The following is a 16,119-nucleotide window of genomic DNA, read 5'->3' as shown; positions in this document are numbered from 1 at the left end:
AGTCACTAACTGGGGCCCCTGCATGGCTCTGACTCTTGATTTCCACTCAGGTCATGATCTCACAGTTTGTGAGATTGCACATCGGGCTCTGCACTGACAATGTGGAACCAGCTTGGGAATCTTTGTCTTCCTCTCTCTCTCTGCCCCTACCCTGCTCCTGCATGCAGTCAAGGGCATGCTCGATGTCTCTCTCTCTCTCAAAAATACACAAATGAACATTAAAAAAAAAATTAGCTACGACTGTACATCAGAAGACTCCCAGCTCATACATAAGAGAAATTTATGTATGACAAATATGATAATAATCTGAAATTTTTACATGGCATTAAGCTCTACAACTTAAAGAAAATTGTTTAAATTGCCCCCCCCCCAAAAGTTAATTAATCCTGTAAAGACTGAATTATCTTCCATGTCTTTACAGAAAGATAAAAAAAAAAAATCGCTGCTTTATGACGGGGTGATCAAAGAATACACAACAAAAAATGTAGAGAAAATTTATTATAGAACTATATCATGCAGCTAATTAATAAAAATATTATTCAATGTCTCTAGAATGTATGATGCTATTGGTCAGCTTTATAAACTCTGTAATTTGTTATTTCTTCTGTCATTCTCTTAAAAATTCCCTCTCTAACCTAGTTCTGTATTTATGACTTGTATTCTGTTTCTTTAAGAAAAAAAGTATCCGAGATCTTTTATAAAAGCTTCAGGCCCCACAAAACCTGGTCCTATCCCTGATCAACCCTGTTCCCCTTGCTTCCTATATTCTAGCCACATTGGATTCCCTCTGTGCTCACTGCTTAAGAAAGTGCCTGGCACATAGTAATACCAGAAAAATATTTGTAGATGGATGAATGACTCAGAAACTGGAATGCTAGAATGTTAAGTCCATGAAAATATACATTTTGTCTGTTTGAGTCATTGCTACATTCCCATATCCAGAATACTGCCTGGCTTAGAGCAGGTGCACAATTCATATTTTTAAAAACGAATCCAGGCCTATTCGACTGCAGATAATGCTTCTTTCCATTGCCTCCAATTATTCCCAGCTTACAAAGCACTTTCTCAAGATCCTCTCCATAGCTCAGAGAGGTGTAATTTGTCATTTCAGAGTTAAGGTTAAAGGGAGGATCAGAGGAGGAGAAGGGACTTGCCCCAGGTCACTCCATCAGTGGCAGAACTGAAATTCAAACCCAGACTTCAAGGACCAGAGGGCCTCATCCTCTGAGGCCCTCCCAATAAGATGTCCCACAACAGGAAAACGGACGATGAAGGAGCCTGTCCTATAACCCAGAGCAGGCAGGTTCCGGAGGAATTACTCGGCATGGACACCAGGTGGCGCCCATGTATAGAGTGGTTACCCCAGGCTGATGGCCCTTGAGAAGGAACGCAAAACGTTTGTCAAAAGTCAAACTTTGAACAGCCTGTTTAATTTGTTCTCAACTGTCCTGCTTTTGCTTCCTTGGCCATTGCTCTTTGGACCTGACTAGAAAAAGTCTTTTCCTCCTGGGTAGGGAAGCACCCAGTTCTCCACACCTCCTGTGTGTTTCTTCTTTATTTAGATATAGAACACTTCTGGCACTTCCGGCTACCAAATGTGTGGTTTCCCCCCACCCCCCACCCCCCACTCCAAGCAATTCTCCATGACACCAGCTGGGTGGCCTACAGTTTAACTAAGTTTGACCCTATATACCGGGAGATCCCACAGGTGAAGGGCTCGATTGTGCCCACCCCACTTTGCACGATCATGTTGACTCATTTCATTCGCTCAATAGCCCTACGAGATCATTTCTGTTACGATCCCTACTTGATAGAGGAGCAAACAAAGCAAGAAGAGTTATTTGCCTAACGTCACAGAGTTAGTAAGTAGCAGGCCAGGGATTCAAAGCCCTCACTCCTAATCACTATATTACCCCTATGTATCGATGGGGATGATGAATAAGAAAGAGACGTGGTAGGAGGAGGCAGAGGAGGAGGGGAGGAGGAGAAAAGAAAGCTCCTTGACGCTAACAACCTCCAATGTGTCCAGGGGTCAAAATCTGAGCGAACCAATCCGATTCCCTCTGTGCAGACTCTGCCGTAGAGAAATAGCAGAGGGCGAAATCTTTTGCCGTTGGAGTGGAGACCGAAACAATGCAAAGACCAGAAAGTAAAGCCCAGGCACAGTTACGGGAAGCTGAAGCCACAAGGTAGGTCAGAACAATCCCGAGGCCCCCACCCAGAAGGTCTGATTCAGCAGGCTGGGTGGGACCCAGATGTCAGCATTTCTAATGGGTGCCTGGGGAGCTTCCCACGAGGGACTGACGGGACCCACTCTGACAAGGCGAGTAGCAGGTCTGTGGAAGGAGAATGAACTGGTGTTTGATGGGGTGGTACTCCCTCCCCTATGCTTCCCACATTTCCCAGCCTTTTGCTGGGGCAGACCGCATGACTAATTCTGGCCAATGGGCTGTGGGCAGAAGGGACATACATCAATCACGTCTTGGCTAAAGTATCAAAGAGCCAGTGTGCGGCTCTCCAAATGTATCTTCCCTGCCATGGCATCGGGTGACCTTCCAGTCGGCTAGGTCCCCTGACCACCCTACACATGAGACGGGTGGGGTGAGCAAGAAGTGAACCTCGGTTGGGTTGAGGCCCCGAGATCTCAAGGTTTGCCTGTCACAGCCGTGGAGCTGAGCCCACCCGTCAGTACCACACTGTGACACTGCCGTGCTGGAGCCACAGAATGAACTCTTGCACATCCAGACCTGTCCTTCACCTCCGAGCGTTCCTGCCCTTGGCCGGTGATGACATCCGACCTCTCCTATCATGCCACCTGTCTTTACTATAAGCCCCACCTGAGTTAGTGCCTCTGCCTGGCAGCCAGTGTGCCCAGCCAGAAGACCCCCAGCCTTCTTGGCGTGGTGGCTTTAAGACATGTCTCCGGACTCGTTGACACCCTCCCACCAAGAGGTGGAGTGTAATTCTCTTCCTCTTGAGTAGGAGCTGGTCTTAGTGTCTGGGTCCTACCGCACAGAATGCAGTGCATGTGACACCATGTGACTTCCAGAGCTACAGCAGAAAGGCTAGAGAGCTTCCCTCTTGGCTCCGTTTGGATGCTTGTTCTTGAAACCAGCTACCATGCTGGGAGGCCATAGGGAGAGGTCCCGCGTAGGTATCTCAGCTGATAGCCCCCGCGAAGGTCCCAGGCAACAGCCAGCATCTGCTGCCAGACCCGTGCCTTTGAGGTGAATGGGGTCACAGCCACCATGCGACAGCAACCACTTGAGGGACCGACAGCAAGAGTCGCCAGCTGAGCCCAGGCAATCCCCAGGAACATGGGAAACGTGACCTACCGTGATCATGACGGGTTGTTGCAATGAGAAAATGATTGTTGTTGTTTTACGTTGGGGGGCAGTTTGGTACACACCAGTATGCAGCCACCACACCCGGGCTCTGCAAGGTGTCACCCCTGGCCCAGGACTGGAAGCTCTGGCGTCACGTAAAGGTGAGCCTCTGGCCATTTCTCATTCGTCACAGTGTAAGTCCCGGGCTGCCTGCCCTAAGCCACTCTGGCTGTCACATCTTCAATGGTTCTTCTCCCCGCTCCTCATTTTTTGGCTTCCAACCTCATCATCCTTTTTCACATTACCTCCTCTCCTCCCCCTTGGATGCAAGGCTTGGGTGTATATTCCTGTGTTGGCTGCGTTAGCCGAGAAAACCCTGGATTTTCCTTTCTGAGACCAGGATCCACATGCCTCCTCTGGTGCCTACCGTCTGTTTTGGAATACGTGATTTCCAGCCCAGCCCTCTAGGAGTCCACGCCGAAGACGCCACTTCCAGTCCAAGTCCAGATGCCCCAGCCACTGGGCTCAGTCAGACTTTGCTCTGACCGGGGATCAGGAACTGAACGTCGGTTCCAGATGCGGGGTCTTGGAGAGCAACCAATACCCCAGCAGAGGGGGAGGCTCAGGGGCTCCAGGTCTGTCTTCCTCAACTGGTGGAGGGGCGGTTGCCAGGGGGTTTTGGTCTGGGGGCCCAGCTGTGGGAAGCCAGGAGAGGCAGAGGACGCTGGTGGTTGGCCCTGGGCATGGCAGACCAGAGTCTTTCTACTTTAGAAAGACACACAGCCAGGCAGGTATCTCGCTCGATGATGCTTGCTAACAGGCTTGTCTCTCTGTGATAGTCAGAGTTTCACAAATCAGGACACAATCACACAACAGTAATGACAAGCTGCTGTGTACTAGCCTTCTCAATGCTGGGTCCAGCGATTTCTGTGCATTATCTCATTTAGTCTGACAACCATCCTATGAGGTAGATATTATTATCGTCCCTTCTTTCTTTCAGATGAGGCTCAGAGAGGTTGAGTAACTAACTGAAAAAAGTAAGTCAATGGCAGAGCTGGAATGAGAACCCGGGTTAACACCCACATATGGAACCAGGAGCATGCAAGTTAAGATCCCAATGCCATACCACTTTGCACCCATTCTACTGACAGCGATGAAGAAGGTTGACAATACCAAGTGTCGGTGACAATGTGGAGCAACAGGGACTCTCAGACACTGCTGTGGGAGTGTGAGTGGCCCCCACGGTGGAAAACACGTGTCTCATACCGAACCTCCAATTCAACCCTCCATTACACGCCCTGGAGAAACTCTCGTTCCCGTGGACCGAGGGACATGAACACCAGTGATCCCAGCAGCACTGATGGGGATAGCCGGAACTGTGATAGCCAGAGCCAGGCAGGAGACAGAAGCCACTCCAGCTATTTTAAGGGAGAGATTTTAATATAGAGAATTGCTAACTAGGTATAAAGTTGTTAACTGGGTGACTAAAGGGTTATAAAAAGAACTCTAAGATATAATGAAGGTAGCGCTTGCAGGAAGCGTTTGCCGCCCCCAGGGCTGAGGGTAAAAAGAGAAGAGACTGAAATTATTAAAATATAGAAACAGAGGAGGAGCCCTGGGGAGTAAACTTCAGATATTTGAGAAGGGAGCTCTGCTCAGCTGGGGCTCATGTCTGGCACAGAAGGTTCAGATGAGGCAGGAACTCAGCTTTAGGGAAGGAGGCTCCGGGCCATCCGGAGCTGGTGTCTCTGGCTCTGGGGACAGGCCCCCCCCCCCCACCCCCCCAGGGCCGGGCTCTAGAGCCTTGAAAAGGGAATCTGTGCAGTGAGATAAATAAGCACTTCTGGCTGGGTAGTGCTCCCTGGAGCTGGGGACCGCAGGCAGCTACAGAGAACAGAGATGAAAAAGTAAGTCTCTCCAGGCTCACCCTGCTTGCCGGTAAAGTCTAACAAAGTCCAACCCGGAGCGGCTGGTAACGCAGAGATGTGGTTTTTGGGGCCCCACCCCCAGCATCACAGAACAGGTTTGTTTTTTTTAAGTATTTCTTTTTAGGGGCGCCTGGGGGATTTAAGCATCTGACTCTTGATTTCGGCTCAGCTCATGATCTTATGGGTCGTGGGTTTGAGCCCCACATGGAGCATGGAGCCTGCTTGGGATTCTCTCTCTCTCTCCCCTCTCTCTCTCTGCCCCTACCCCGCTCACACTCTATCTCTCTCAAAGTAAATAAATACACTTAAAAAAATTTTTTTTAAGTATTTATTTTCAGTTGTGGTAAAATATAACATAAAAGTTGCCATTTTAACCATTTTTCAGCGTGCAGCTCGGTGACATCAAGTATATTCACAGTGTTATGGCCCCGCCACCACCACCATCCAACCATAGAACTTTTCTCATCTTGCAAAACTGAAACCGTGGACCCTTTAAACCATAACTCCCCTCTGTCCCTTCCCTAAGCTCCTGGCAGCCAATCTTCTACTCCCCGCCTCTATGGATTGACTATGCAAGGTGCCTCATACAAATGGGATCGTACAGTGTCCTTCTGTGACTGGCGCATTTCACTTAGCATCATGTCTTCAAGGTTCACCCATGTGGTAGGACGTGCCAGAATCTCCTTCCTTTTCAAGGCTGATGGATATTCCATTTTAAGTACATACCACATTTTGTTTATCCTCTCAGCTGTGGGATAGAGAAGTCTTTTTTTTTATATTATCAAACACTGTATTGTATTAAAATCCCAGGTTAGTCTGACCGTAAGCATTGTACATACAACACATCCCCCCCCTTTGCCTCTGTATACAACAGCTTTACTTTTCCAAAGCCAGAAAAACAATATTCTAACAACATGCAAGTCGATTCTCAAAAATAAAAAGGCTTACCAATCATTGGACCATCGTAACACAAGGCCTTTCACATTTTCACCTGCCTTATTTTTAAAGTCTTTCTTATAGGCAGATAGAACTTGTCAAAGTTATGACTCCAGCACCGCATACGACAGAGCGTTCTGTCACAGCCCAAACCTCATTGTCTGAGGTTACAGGACTGTTGCTGCAAAATGCCCTTTTCTTTAGTGTTTCTCTTTGCTTCTTTGAACATCTGGGTTGTATTCTTCAGGATCATTTCAGTTGCACATGAGGGCAGCCCTACTCAAGTCAGCTTAAGCAGAAACAAATCGGGTGTGCGTGGTGGAGGATGTGGTGGTGGAATTTCCTGGTTTGTGTCACTGGAAAGAATGGAGGAGTAACTCACACAATCAGGGACTAAAAAGAGCCAGCGCCCTTCCTCTCTGTCCATCTGTCCTGTGGCCCTTCCTCTACACCCCCCCTTTTTTTTTTTCCTACTGAGGTCAAGTTTTCTTCACCTGGTAGGGAGAGCACATGGCCATTTGCAGCACTCCCCCGCCTTGCAACCGCAGTGGAAAGAACATCCAGATAGCGATCCCAGAGAAGGACTGTGATTGGCTCTGTTGAGTCACATGCCCTCCCGTTGGGCCAATCATGTTATTAGGGTGGTTATGAATCATTATTGGCCAGGCCTGGCCATAGGCCCATCCCTGTGGCTGGAGTGGTGACTGGGCCTGTTGCTTTCAGAGGGAGGAAGGTGAAGGCCCTCTGGGAAGACAGAAAACAACTATGGAGTCACTGTGGGGTGGGGGAGGGGGCGCTAATTTTCCCCAGGGCAACACCAAACATCCTCTGCAGCACGTGGAGTTCTTCCTTTGTCTTGACAATCGCCTTGTGAAAAATGCCCAAGGGTAGGATTACTGCTTGCCAGAGGCCACGAATCCACTGGTGTTCACACCCGATATCTTATTTGTGCCTCACCAAAAACCCTGATGAGCCACTGAAAAGGAACCAAGGCCACGGAGAAGTTGAGTGATGGGTTCAAGGACGCATAGCGGATGAGGGCAGAGAGGAACCCAGAGCCCTGGCTCCCCGACTCCCATTCCAGTGCTCTCTTCCAGCAGCATCACAGTCAAAAGCTTGGACAAGCAGGGGGAGAGTTCAAGCCCGGCCTCGGGCCTGGCCAGTCAAGGGAGGGAGCTTCGCCGGCTGTCTGCCCCTCGGAGGAGCTGGGCCAACGCCTTGGAGGAGATGGAGGGGCAGCCCCGGCTTTCAGAGCCCGCTCGAGCTCTGATGGGGGACGTCCCTCTGCTGGACGTGGCATCGTCCCAGTGAGCACTCTTAGCACGCAGTTCCTCCAGGACCCTGTGAAGATGCCTCAGTGTGAGCAGCAGTCTCTGGTCCTGAACCTGCATCTCAGCCTAGGAGAGAGAATGAGGGTGAGGGGACTGGGCAGTCCCCAGAAAGCCTGTTCCTGTCGCTGGCTCCCTGGACACAAACCCACAACCTCACAGGAGCCCTGTCCACCAAAGCCTCAGTTTCTTCATCTGCAAAGTGGAAGGCACTTGCTTCCCTTTCAAGGCTCTCAGGAGGACTGAATGCGTTTGCCCGTGCTCTAAAATACAACATGCTCAACTACCAAGCTCTGTGAGAACCTTCATCATCGTCATGGTTAAAAAAAAATTTTTTTTAATGTTTATTTATTTTTGAGAGAGAGAGAGAGAGAGAAAGCATGAGTGGGGGAGGAGCAGAGAGACAGAGAGGGAGGCACAGAATCGGAAGCAGGCTCCAGGCTCTGAGCTGTCAGCACAGAGCCCGACGCGGGGCTCAAACTCACCAGCTGTGAGATCATGACCTGAGCTGAAGTCGGACGCTCAACCGACTGAGCCACCCAGGCGCCCCAAATGTTCTTCTTATTCACAGCCCCACTCTATGCCTTAATCCTCACTGCAACAAACAAAGCACTTTATAGGCATTAAAGTGAAAGCGACTTTGTGTTAAAACAAAGTAGAGTATACCTTGCAAGCAGGCGGGAGGAGCCCTTTGAAACAGCGATTCTCAACGTAAGGTCCAGGGAAAGCTTGGGTCCCCAAAAACCCTTTCAGGGGTCAGGGAGGTCAAAACTACTTTCACTACAATCCTAAGACATGATTTGCCCTTTCCCTTTCATCTTCTTATGAACATAGAGTGGAGTTTTCCAGAAGGTACATGACACATGATATGGCATTTGATGGCATGCATAAGCGGTAAGAGAATCCAGCAAATTTCTATTGTAATGAGCATACTATTGTTTGGGTTTTTTAAGTTTTATTTAGTTTGAGAGAGAGAGAGAGAGAGCATGAGTGGGAGAGAGGCAGAGAGACAGAGGATCCCAAGCAGGCTCCGCACTCCCAGCATGGAGCCCGAGGGGGGGGTTCGAACTCACGAACCCTGAGATCCTGACCTGAGCTGAAGTCGGTCGCCCAACCAACCGATACACCCAGGCGCCCCTACGATCGTTTGTGTGTGTGTGTGTGTGTGTGTGTGTGTGTGTGTGTGTGTGTTTAATGCATTAAGTAAACACTTGGCATTTCTCAGTTTGGGCTTCTCATTCTGTCAACACTGGTCAGCGTAACTCACATGATAAGATGTTAAAACTTCACTTTTCTGACTGGGTAATTCTTACACACGATACAAAATTGCAAAGCCACAAAGGGGCATGTGGTGTAAAGTTTCCCCCACGTCCTCCCACCCCATGCTGCACTTCAGTCTGCTCCCCCAAAAGGCACCCCGGGGAATGGCGTCCCTACTGTCTGTCTGTCCGTCTGTCTGTCCCTCCAAGAGGTAATTATTAACATTACTTCTCCATTAGGGGAGTATTTTCTTGTCATGACAAATTATGTCACCAATGTGAATGGAAAGCCACCACAGGCGAGCAGCAGTGGTCCCAACAGAGTAGAGAGAAAACCACCTTCTGAGGCTCCCCAGCCTCAGGTGGCTCCCCAGCGCCACCTCTTCCTTGATGTTGGGGAAAACCTGAAGTCTGTGTTGTTGTTTTTTTTAATTGTAGGGTTTTCCTGATACACGTTGTCATCCAATCTTTGGCACCAGCTTCAAGCACGGGCTCCTGAGGACGCAGTCAGGCACATGGCGTGGCCGCAGTGTTAGGGGAGGTGGGAGACTCAGTGCCTTTGGACTTGGCCAGAAACCCTGAGCAAACCGGCTTCAACAGGAGGCAGGGGTCCCACTCACCGGGTGAGGGGTCCTGGGGGCTGGAGCTCTGCACTGAAAGCTCTTTCCTGCCTCTGAAATGAATGGCCCTTAGTCATCAGACTGGTTTGCTTTGGCACAGTTCTCTCCCCTCTTTCAGGTCCCGCCAGGTGTTTGGGGCTTCCGTGATCCCCATTACGTAAGGGCCACGGGAGGCGGGAGGGCCCTGGACTTTTCGTCTATGGTAGCGAGTGTTACCACTCTGCTCCCTCTGCCATGCCAAGTCACTGTCCAGGGCTGATCCTTCCCTGCTGGTCAAGTGAAGCCTCTTGGCTGGGCTGCAGGGGTGTCGTTATGGAGTTATGCGACTCCCTCTGATAGAAGACAAAATCGGCTTGACAGGGCAATTTACAAGACCGGGATCGGCAGGTGGAGACTCAAGGCTCCCGTCTCTTGGCATCATGTGGAGTGTGGTGCTTGGGCCTGGGAGGCTTCCCCCAGCCCTGCCTTGTTTTTCCTCTTTATGTGGTGAGAGAGAGGTACCTTAGCAGGTGGAAATCGGACTTTGGGTTCAGGCACCAAGCAGACTCAGCGTGGGTGCCCAGGGTTCAGGGGAGCGTAGGGAAGGCCCCTGCCCAGCCTCTGGATCCCTGGGGACTGTGAGAAGCTGCAGCTCCCACTGATGGAGTCCCCCCCCCCCCCCCCCGCCACGAGAAGCCCTACTGGGTCAGCCCCTCCCACTGGGGTGAGGACAGGGTTGGGTCCCAGCTGGCCTGTTACCTGGCAACCGAGAAGGTCATTTTTGGACAATCCCACCTGTCCCTCCCCTGACTAAAAAGCTGGGCTATTGGGATCCAAACCTTGGGTGCCTTCTGAGATTCCCTGAACCACTTCTTTCTCTCTCTTGGCCGGTGTCCTCATGAGCTCTGGGGCATCCCTCTGTTTTTGGACTTGGAGAAAACAGCACGAAGAGAGGCGTAAGGCCTGGCTTCCGGAGCAGCCAGCAAGGAACCAAGTAACGTAATCCATGAATTTAGGAGGGGTAATGCCCAGGGGGTGGACCTTTACCCACAGGAAACAGGAGACAGGAGTGAGCTGGGCAAGTACAGTTTCTCCTCTGTCCCCCTCCCCCAGGGTGCAGATTGCCCTTTAACCCCTGCATCCTGCAGAGAACATTGCAGCCAGGAAAACCGGCTGCGGAGAGAGCACTGGGCCTCTTGAGGTTCCTTCCGAAGTGGTGGCCTGCTTGGTGACACAGTGCATCGCCTCACATGGCATCGCCCTTTGCCACCACCCCCTCTTTCCCTCGTTCTCACCTCTCTAGGCTGCGCCTCCAAATATATCGTTCGTATCCCAATCCTTGTGCAGGTTTCTTCTCTCTAGAGGGCCCGGGCTAGGACAGTGGGTGTGCCCAACCTCCCCCTACCCCCCACCCCTGGGGTGAGGCTTGTGATAGCCAAGAAGACACTAAGGGAATTACACCTGCCTCCTTACCAAACTATGACAGTAACCCCAGCAATGTCGGTTCTATTGCCATCCCATTTGTATGGTAAGGAAATTGAGGTTTACAGGGGTCAAGTCACTTGCTGGAGGCCACACAGCAGCAGAGCTGGGCGCGATCCCAGGACTCGGTGTAATTCTAAGGCCAGTCTGGCCAGCACTGCACCCAGAGCCTCCTCCTATGTGGGCCACGACCTACTTATCCCAGCACCTGAGACGGCGATTGTGTGCTTCATGGCTGGTATCAGAGGGGAACCTGCGGGGCCTATCCCCTGGTTCCAGGCTCTGCCCCCCGACAAGGGGCCCTAGGAGGGGGGCCCAGGGAACCCAGGAAGATATGGGTGGAGTTGTCAGGTAAAAAGAAATGCGAGGTCTTACCAGCTCCTTTCTCAGCCACTCCAGGGTCTGCCCAAGACTTGGGGTTGGCTCTTCTGCTGTTTCCATCTCAGTGTCCTTGGAGGAGACCTTGATACTGACCCGGTGATGGGCCTGAGGGGCCTTTGATTTGTACAGTCTCCTACCTGCTTCAAGCAGGGAGCAGGGTCTGCCTCAGTCACTGAGGATGGAGTTAATGAGAACAGGAAGTGGCTTACGTTGGAAAATGTGGCTTTTTTTTTTTTAAAGGGCTTCAGTGCTCTTAACAGTATAGGGAGGGAAGGAAGGAGACCACTGGGGTATGGGCACCTCAGTGCCCAGTGGTTCTGGAATCCAAGGTCTGACGCCAAGAGGATCATAGTGACTGTAAAGCTTTAAATAATGACAATTATTACTATATTATTAATGATTAATTAATAATTATGAGACGAGGTGGCTCTTTCTGAAGGCTGGGTTTGCTCTGAGTGCTTTATATATATCTGATCCCATTTGGGGCAGATACTGCATCCATGTCCCTAATCCCCTCCCTCCGTCCTCACCTCTCCACAGAGTCTCGATAAAGGGACATCTTCACTTTCCAGGTCCCCTTGCTCCTGGGGTGTCCTTGCCCCCATTTCTAGAAAAGGAGATCAAAGCAGAAATCTGCTGTTAGACTTCTAAGAAAACTTATCTTCCCGATAAAAGGAAAAATGTCAATGAAGCTCCCCCTTGTACTCCTACTGTCTTCCCCTTCCTTCAGCCTGGAATGTGGATGTGATGCCTGGAGCTACGGGAATCGTCTTGCAACCTAAGACAGAGACCAAAAAAATCGTGGAGACATTAGAAACCACTGAGCCACAGAATCACCAACAGCATCTGCCTATTATGTGAGATGATAAAACTTCCTTTTTAATTGGGCAAACACAGGCCAACAGATACACCATTTATTCTTCACAACATACTGTGAAGTGGGTATACTTTAGTTGTTTCTTTCAACAAACACGTATTGACATTACTACATGCCAAGTTCTGCTCTCGGCTTTGGGGATATGTCCCCGAATCAAATGTCCTGGAGGACATCATAGTGGATGGAGAAAACAGTGATCACATTGATATTATGATGAAAATACACAGGATCTATGCCTACATAGAGTTTAAAATAACTTATTCTGTCCACATGAACGAGGTACCCCAAACTAAGAATTAACATGGCGGTCCCAGATAAAGAGCAGAGGGGACCAACAAAACTCATTTCAGGGGGATTTGCCCTCAAGCCAGGCTGCACAATCTGTCCACAAAGCTTCCCTCCAGAGGACTTCAGAATTCAGAATTACGAGACGCACAAGGAAACCATCAACCATAAGGGAGAGTCAGCAGCCGCCATCGACGGCAGGGTTAGGCCCCTCTTTTCCGAGCAACTTCAAAGGAAGACAACAACAAAGTATTTTGCAAAGAATTAAATTCATACAAGAAAGAATAAAAACATAAGGAAAAAGCACCGTTAAAAAGGCAGACTCGGGGCACCTGGGTGGCTCAGTTGGTTAAGTGTCCGACTCTTGATTTTGGCTCAGGTCATGAGCCAAATGAATAAACATGAAAAATAAATAAACATTTTTTTTTTTAAAGGCAGATTCAAAAAAGAACTAAATAGAATTTATAGAAGCAAAAATGAAGGCAAACGTGTATAAATGAAAGAAAAAAAGAGTGTACCTTTGGAGTAGTCCCAGAAGACGGAGCAAGGGTAGTGAGTACAGGACCTAGGGAGGCAGCCTGGGACTCCGTGGGAGGAAACTTCTGCACAGAATTCTGCCAAGCTGGCATTCAGTGGAGTGCCCAGGGCAGTCTGGATGCTGAGGGAAGGGGAGGAGCTCCACTGGCTTGGAGGCGGGACCTGGGGCTCCTTCCAAGCATGAGATGGACCAGACAGGAAAGGGTGGCCATTCAGGAAGCCAGGACACCTGGGTTGTAACCCCAGCTCTACCAAACTTTGTGTGTGAACTTGGACCTCATCCTTTCCATCTTAGGTATAATGAGATTCAAAGTAGTTACTAAATTGAGTTGTAAGAAATGTCACATTTCTTGTGCCCTGGGGTTTACAGCCTGAGATGCATTCTGCCACACGCAGAACAGATTTTGGGTGCAATTTCTCCTGGTTCCATGGTCACTCTTTAGAACCAGAGAGGGTCCAAGAAACTCTCGTCTGCCACGTTGGCCAGAAACAATTTCTTCCAGGCTGTGTGTCCCATGACCCTGTAGTGCCCCCAGCCGGAGGCAGCCATCTACAGATGGGACAGGACGGGGTGGTTTGTGGGTCACGGTGTGAAAGGAGCTGAGTCCGGGGTGGTGACCAAATGACCCAATCAGATCTTCTCTCTGAGAAGGTGAATTTGCAAAGATGGACAATCCAAAACTGGATTCTGTAACAAAGCTCTCCAAAACTCCATCCCTTCAAATAGCAGTCATTTATTTTCGCTCTTCAGTCTGTGGGTCGACTGGGATGGTCTGCGGATCTGCAGCCCTGAGCCCGCTTTGTGGAATCACTGGGTTACTGGGCCATGTTTTCCTCTTGGCAATGGCAAAGGGTAAGAGGGCAAGTGGAACCATACAAAGCCTCTTAAAGCCTAGACTCGGGACTGCCACTGTTTTCTTTGCCACGTGCCACTGGACAAAGGGAATCACCTGGCCAAGCTCAAGGTTAAGAGGCAGGGATGTGCACTCCACCTACAAAGAGATCCTGGCGAGCATGTGGAGTTAGGGAGGAGTGGAGAAGAGGGAGCGCCAATTCTAGACCAGGAAGGAAGTTAGTTCAGGAGGGGGGCCCTGGACCTGGGGGGGCCCAGAGGGAAGGCGGCAAGCAGAAACCAGGAAGTGGCAGGAGCTGGAGGCAGAAAGAATTGCCGCGGCAGTGGCAGGAGACATGGAAAGAACAAGAGAGATGGTGATTTCGGAATGACGGTTGAAGGATAATCTAGGACCACCAACATTTATTGACCTTCTGCTCTAGACCAGGCATCACGCTAAGCCCTTGACATACAGAACTCCGTTTCATCCTCAAAATCTTATGGCCGCAGTTCCCAAACCATGTGCCAAGGCACCCCAAGGGACTGCAGAATACTCACGGGGGCACTGCGAAATATTTTTAAATTTTGAGGGAGATACAAAAACCTCTAGTGGCTACTGGACAAGCTATTAAGGTGTTTGAACCAGATGTTTAACAAACAGCCCTTAGGTGTTCTTGGCACACTGTGAAGAAAATACTGAGCTTTGGGGCGCCTGGGTGGCTCAGTCGGTTAAGCGTCTGACTTCGGCTCTGGTCACGATCTCGCAGTTCGTGAGTTCGAACCCCGCATCGGGCTCTGGGACGCCAGCTCGGGGCCTGGAGCCCGCTTCGGATTCTGTGTCTCCCTCTGTCTGCCCCTCCCCTGCTCACGTTCTCTCTCTCTCTCTCTCTCAAGAATAAACAAACATTAAAAATTTTTTTAAAAATTACTGAGATGCTAAGGGTGCTGTGAACTTCTGCCTGTAAGGTCGGTACCATTGTTCGCTGCACTTCATAGTTGGTCTTAGATAGATCCTATTATCAACCTCTTTTACCGATGAGGAAACTGAGGCTCCAAGTGGCATGGATTTTTCTAGATCAACCAAGCAGGTGAACAACAGGGCTGGAACGAGAACCTGTCCTCCCTGACCTGCATGGGAGGATCTTGCTTGATGTTACAAAGTAGTGGGGGGGGGGGGTCGTGCAGGGGCTCAAGCCAGGCCATGTTCTGTCCCCCTGGGCAGGCCCGGTGGCTTCTCTGCCCGACACAGTAGTGGTGTTGATAGGAGCTCTTGGCACTTAGAATCTGACGCTCTGTCCTTGGCCTTTAGCACTGATGCCTCATCACCCTGGAAAGCCATTTCTCGTGGTTAACTCGTTTTGATGCATTTTCATTGATTTTTAATCCCACTCTCAAGATGCTGGCTCATAGCACATTTCACTTCACAGACGCAGCAAGGCTTGGCACACAGGGATAAGTCTGGTGGAGCCGGGAGGCCCGGAAAGGGAGAAGCTTAAATCCCTGAGGGGGGTGGGGGGAGAGGTCCTCACCAAATAAAAAAGCCAGAATGGCCATCCATTCATCATCCATGGGCAGCTAATAACATGGCTTCCATGTGCCAAACCCTCCACTGGGTGCCGTGGGTATATACTGGTGAGCAAGAAAGACCACACACGTGACCTCTGGGGCTTATAAGGTCCATTAGCAATCAGATGGTTCGAAAATTGTTCTTTATACTACAAGAATGGCATAGATATAGATGTAGATATAGATATAGATATAAATTAGGTATATAGATATAGAGGATATAGACATAGACATAGATATAGATATAGATATAGATATAGATATAAATTAGGTATATAGATATAGAGGATATAGATATAGATATAGATATAGATTAGGTATATAGATATAGAGGATATAGATATAGATATAGATATAGATATAGATATAGATATAGATATAGATATAGATATAGATATAAATTAGGTATCTAGATATAGAGGATATAGATATAGATATAGATATAGATATAGATTAGGTATATAGATATAGAGGATATAGATATAGATATAGATATAGATATAGATATAGATATAGATATAAATTAGGTATCTAGATATAGAGGATATAGACATAGAGGATATAGATATAGATATAGATATAGATATAGATATAGATATAGATTAGGTATATAGATATAGAGGATATAGACATAGATAGATATAGATATAGATATAGATATAGATATAGATATAGATGATATAGATGTAAATAGACATTGAATGAATGAATGAATTTGCAGATGAAGAAACTGCTCCACCGGAAATGTGAATTGCCCATGCAAGTCAGCAACTATGGTAAAGC

The 16,119-nt window shown here is 49.0% G+C and overlaps 1 protein-coding gene across 1 annotated transcript; it reads right to left on the bottom strand.

Annotated features, from left to right (window-relative positions):
• Nucleotides 1–7,353: 7,353 nt before the first annotated feature.
• CA3H20orf202 (chromosome A3 C20orf202 homolog) lies at nt 7,354–11,362 on the bottom strand. The gene is made up of 2 exons (XM_007073520.2): nt 11,234–11,362; nt 7,354–7,587 (listed from the first exon to the last, which is right to left on the bottom strand). Exons 1-2 carry the CDS (start codon nt 11,297–11,299, stop codon nt 7,354–7,356), a joined length of 300 nt encoding a protein of 99 aa, XP_007073582.2. The 5' UTR covers nt 11,300–11,362.
• Nucleotides 11,363–16,119: the final 4,757 nt, after the last annotated feature.

This window comes from Panthera tigris, chromosome A3 (assembly GCF_018350195.1).
Source record: "Panthera tigris isolate Pti1 chromosome A3, P.tigris_Pti1_mat1.1, whole genome shotgun sequence".
NCBI classification, from domain to species: domain Eukaryota; kingdom Metazoa; phylum Chordata; class Mammalia; order Carnivora; family Felidae; genus Panthera; species Panthera tigris.
This window is presented reverse-complemented; position numbering and strand designations above follow the sequence as displayed.

Coding starts and splice junctions, on each gene's coding strand:
- CA3H20orf202 (XM_007073520.2), bottom strand. CDS start 11,299: ATGGAAACAGCAGAAGAGCCAACCCCAAGTCTTGGGCAGACCCTGGAG. Junction 7,588..11,233: donor AGTGGCTGAGAAAGGAGCTG/GTAAGACCTCGC, acceptor TCTCTCTCCTAG/GCTGAGATGCAGGTTCAGGA.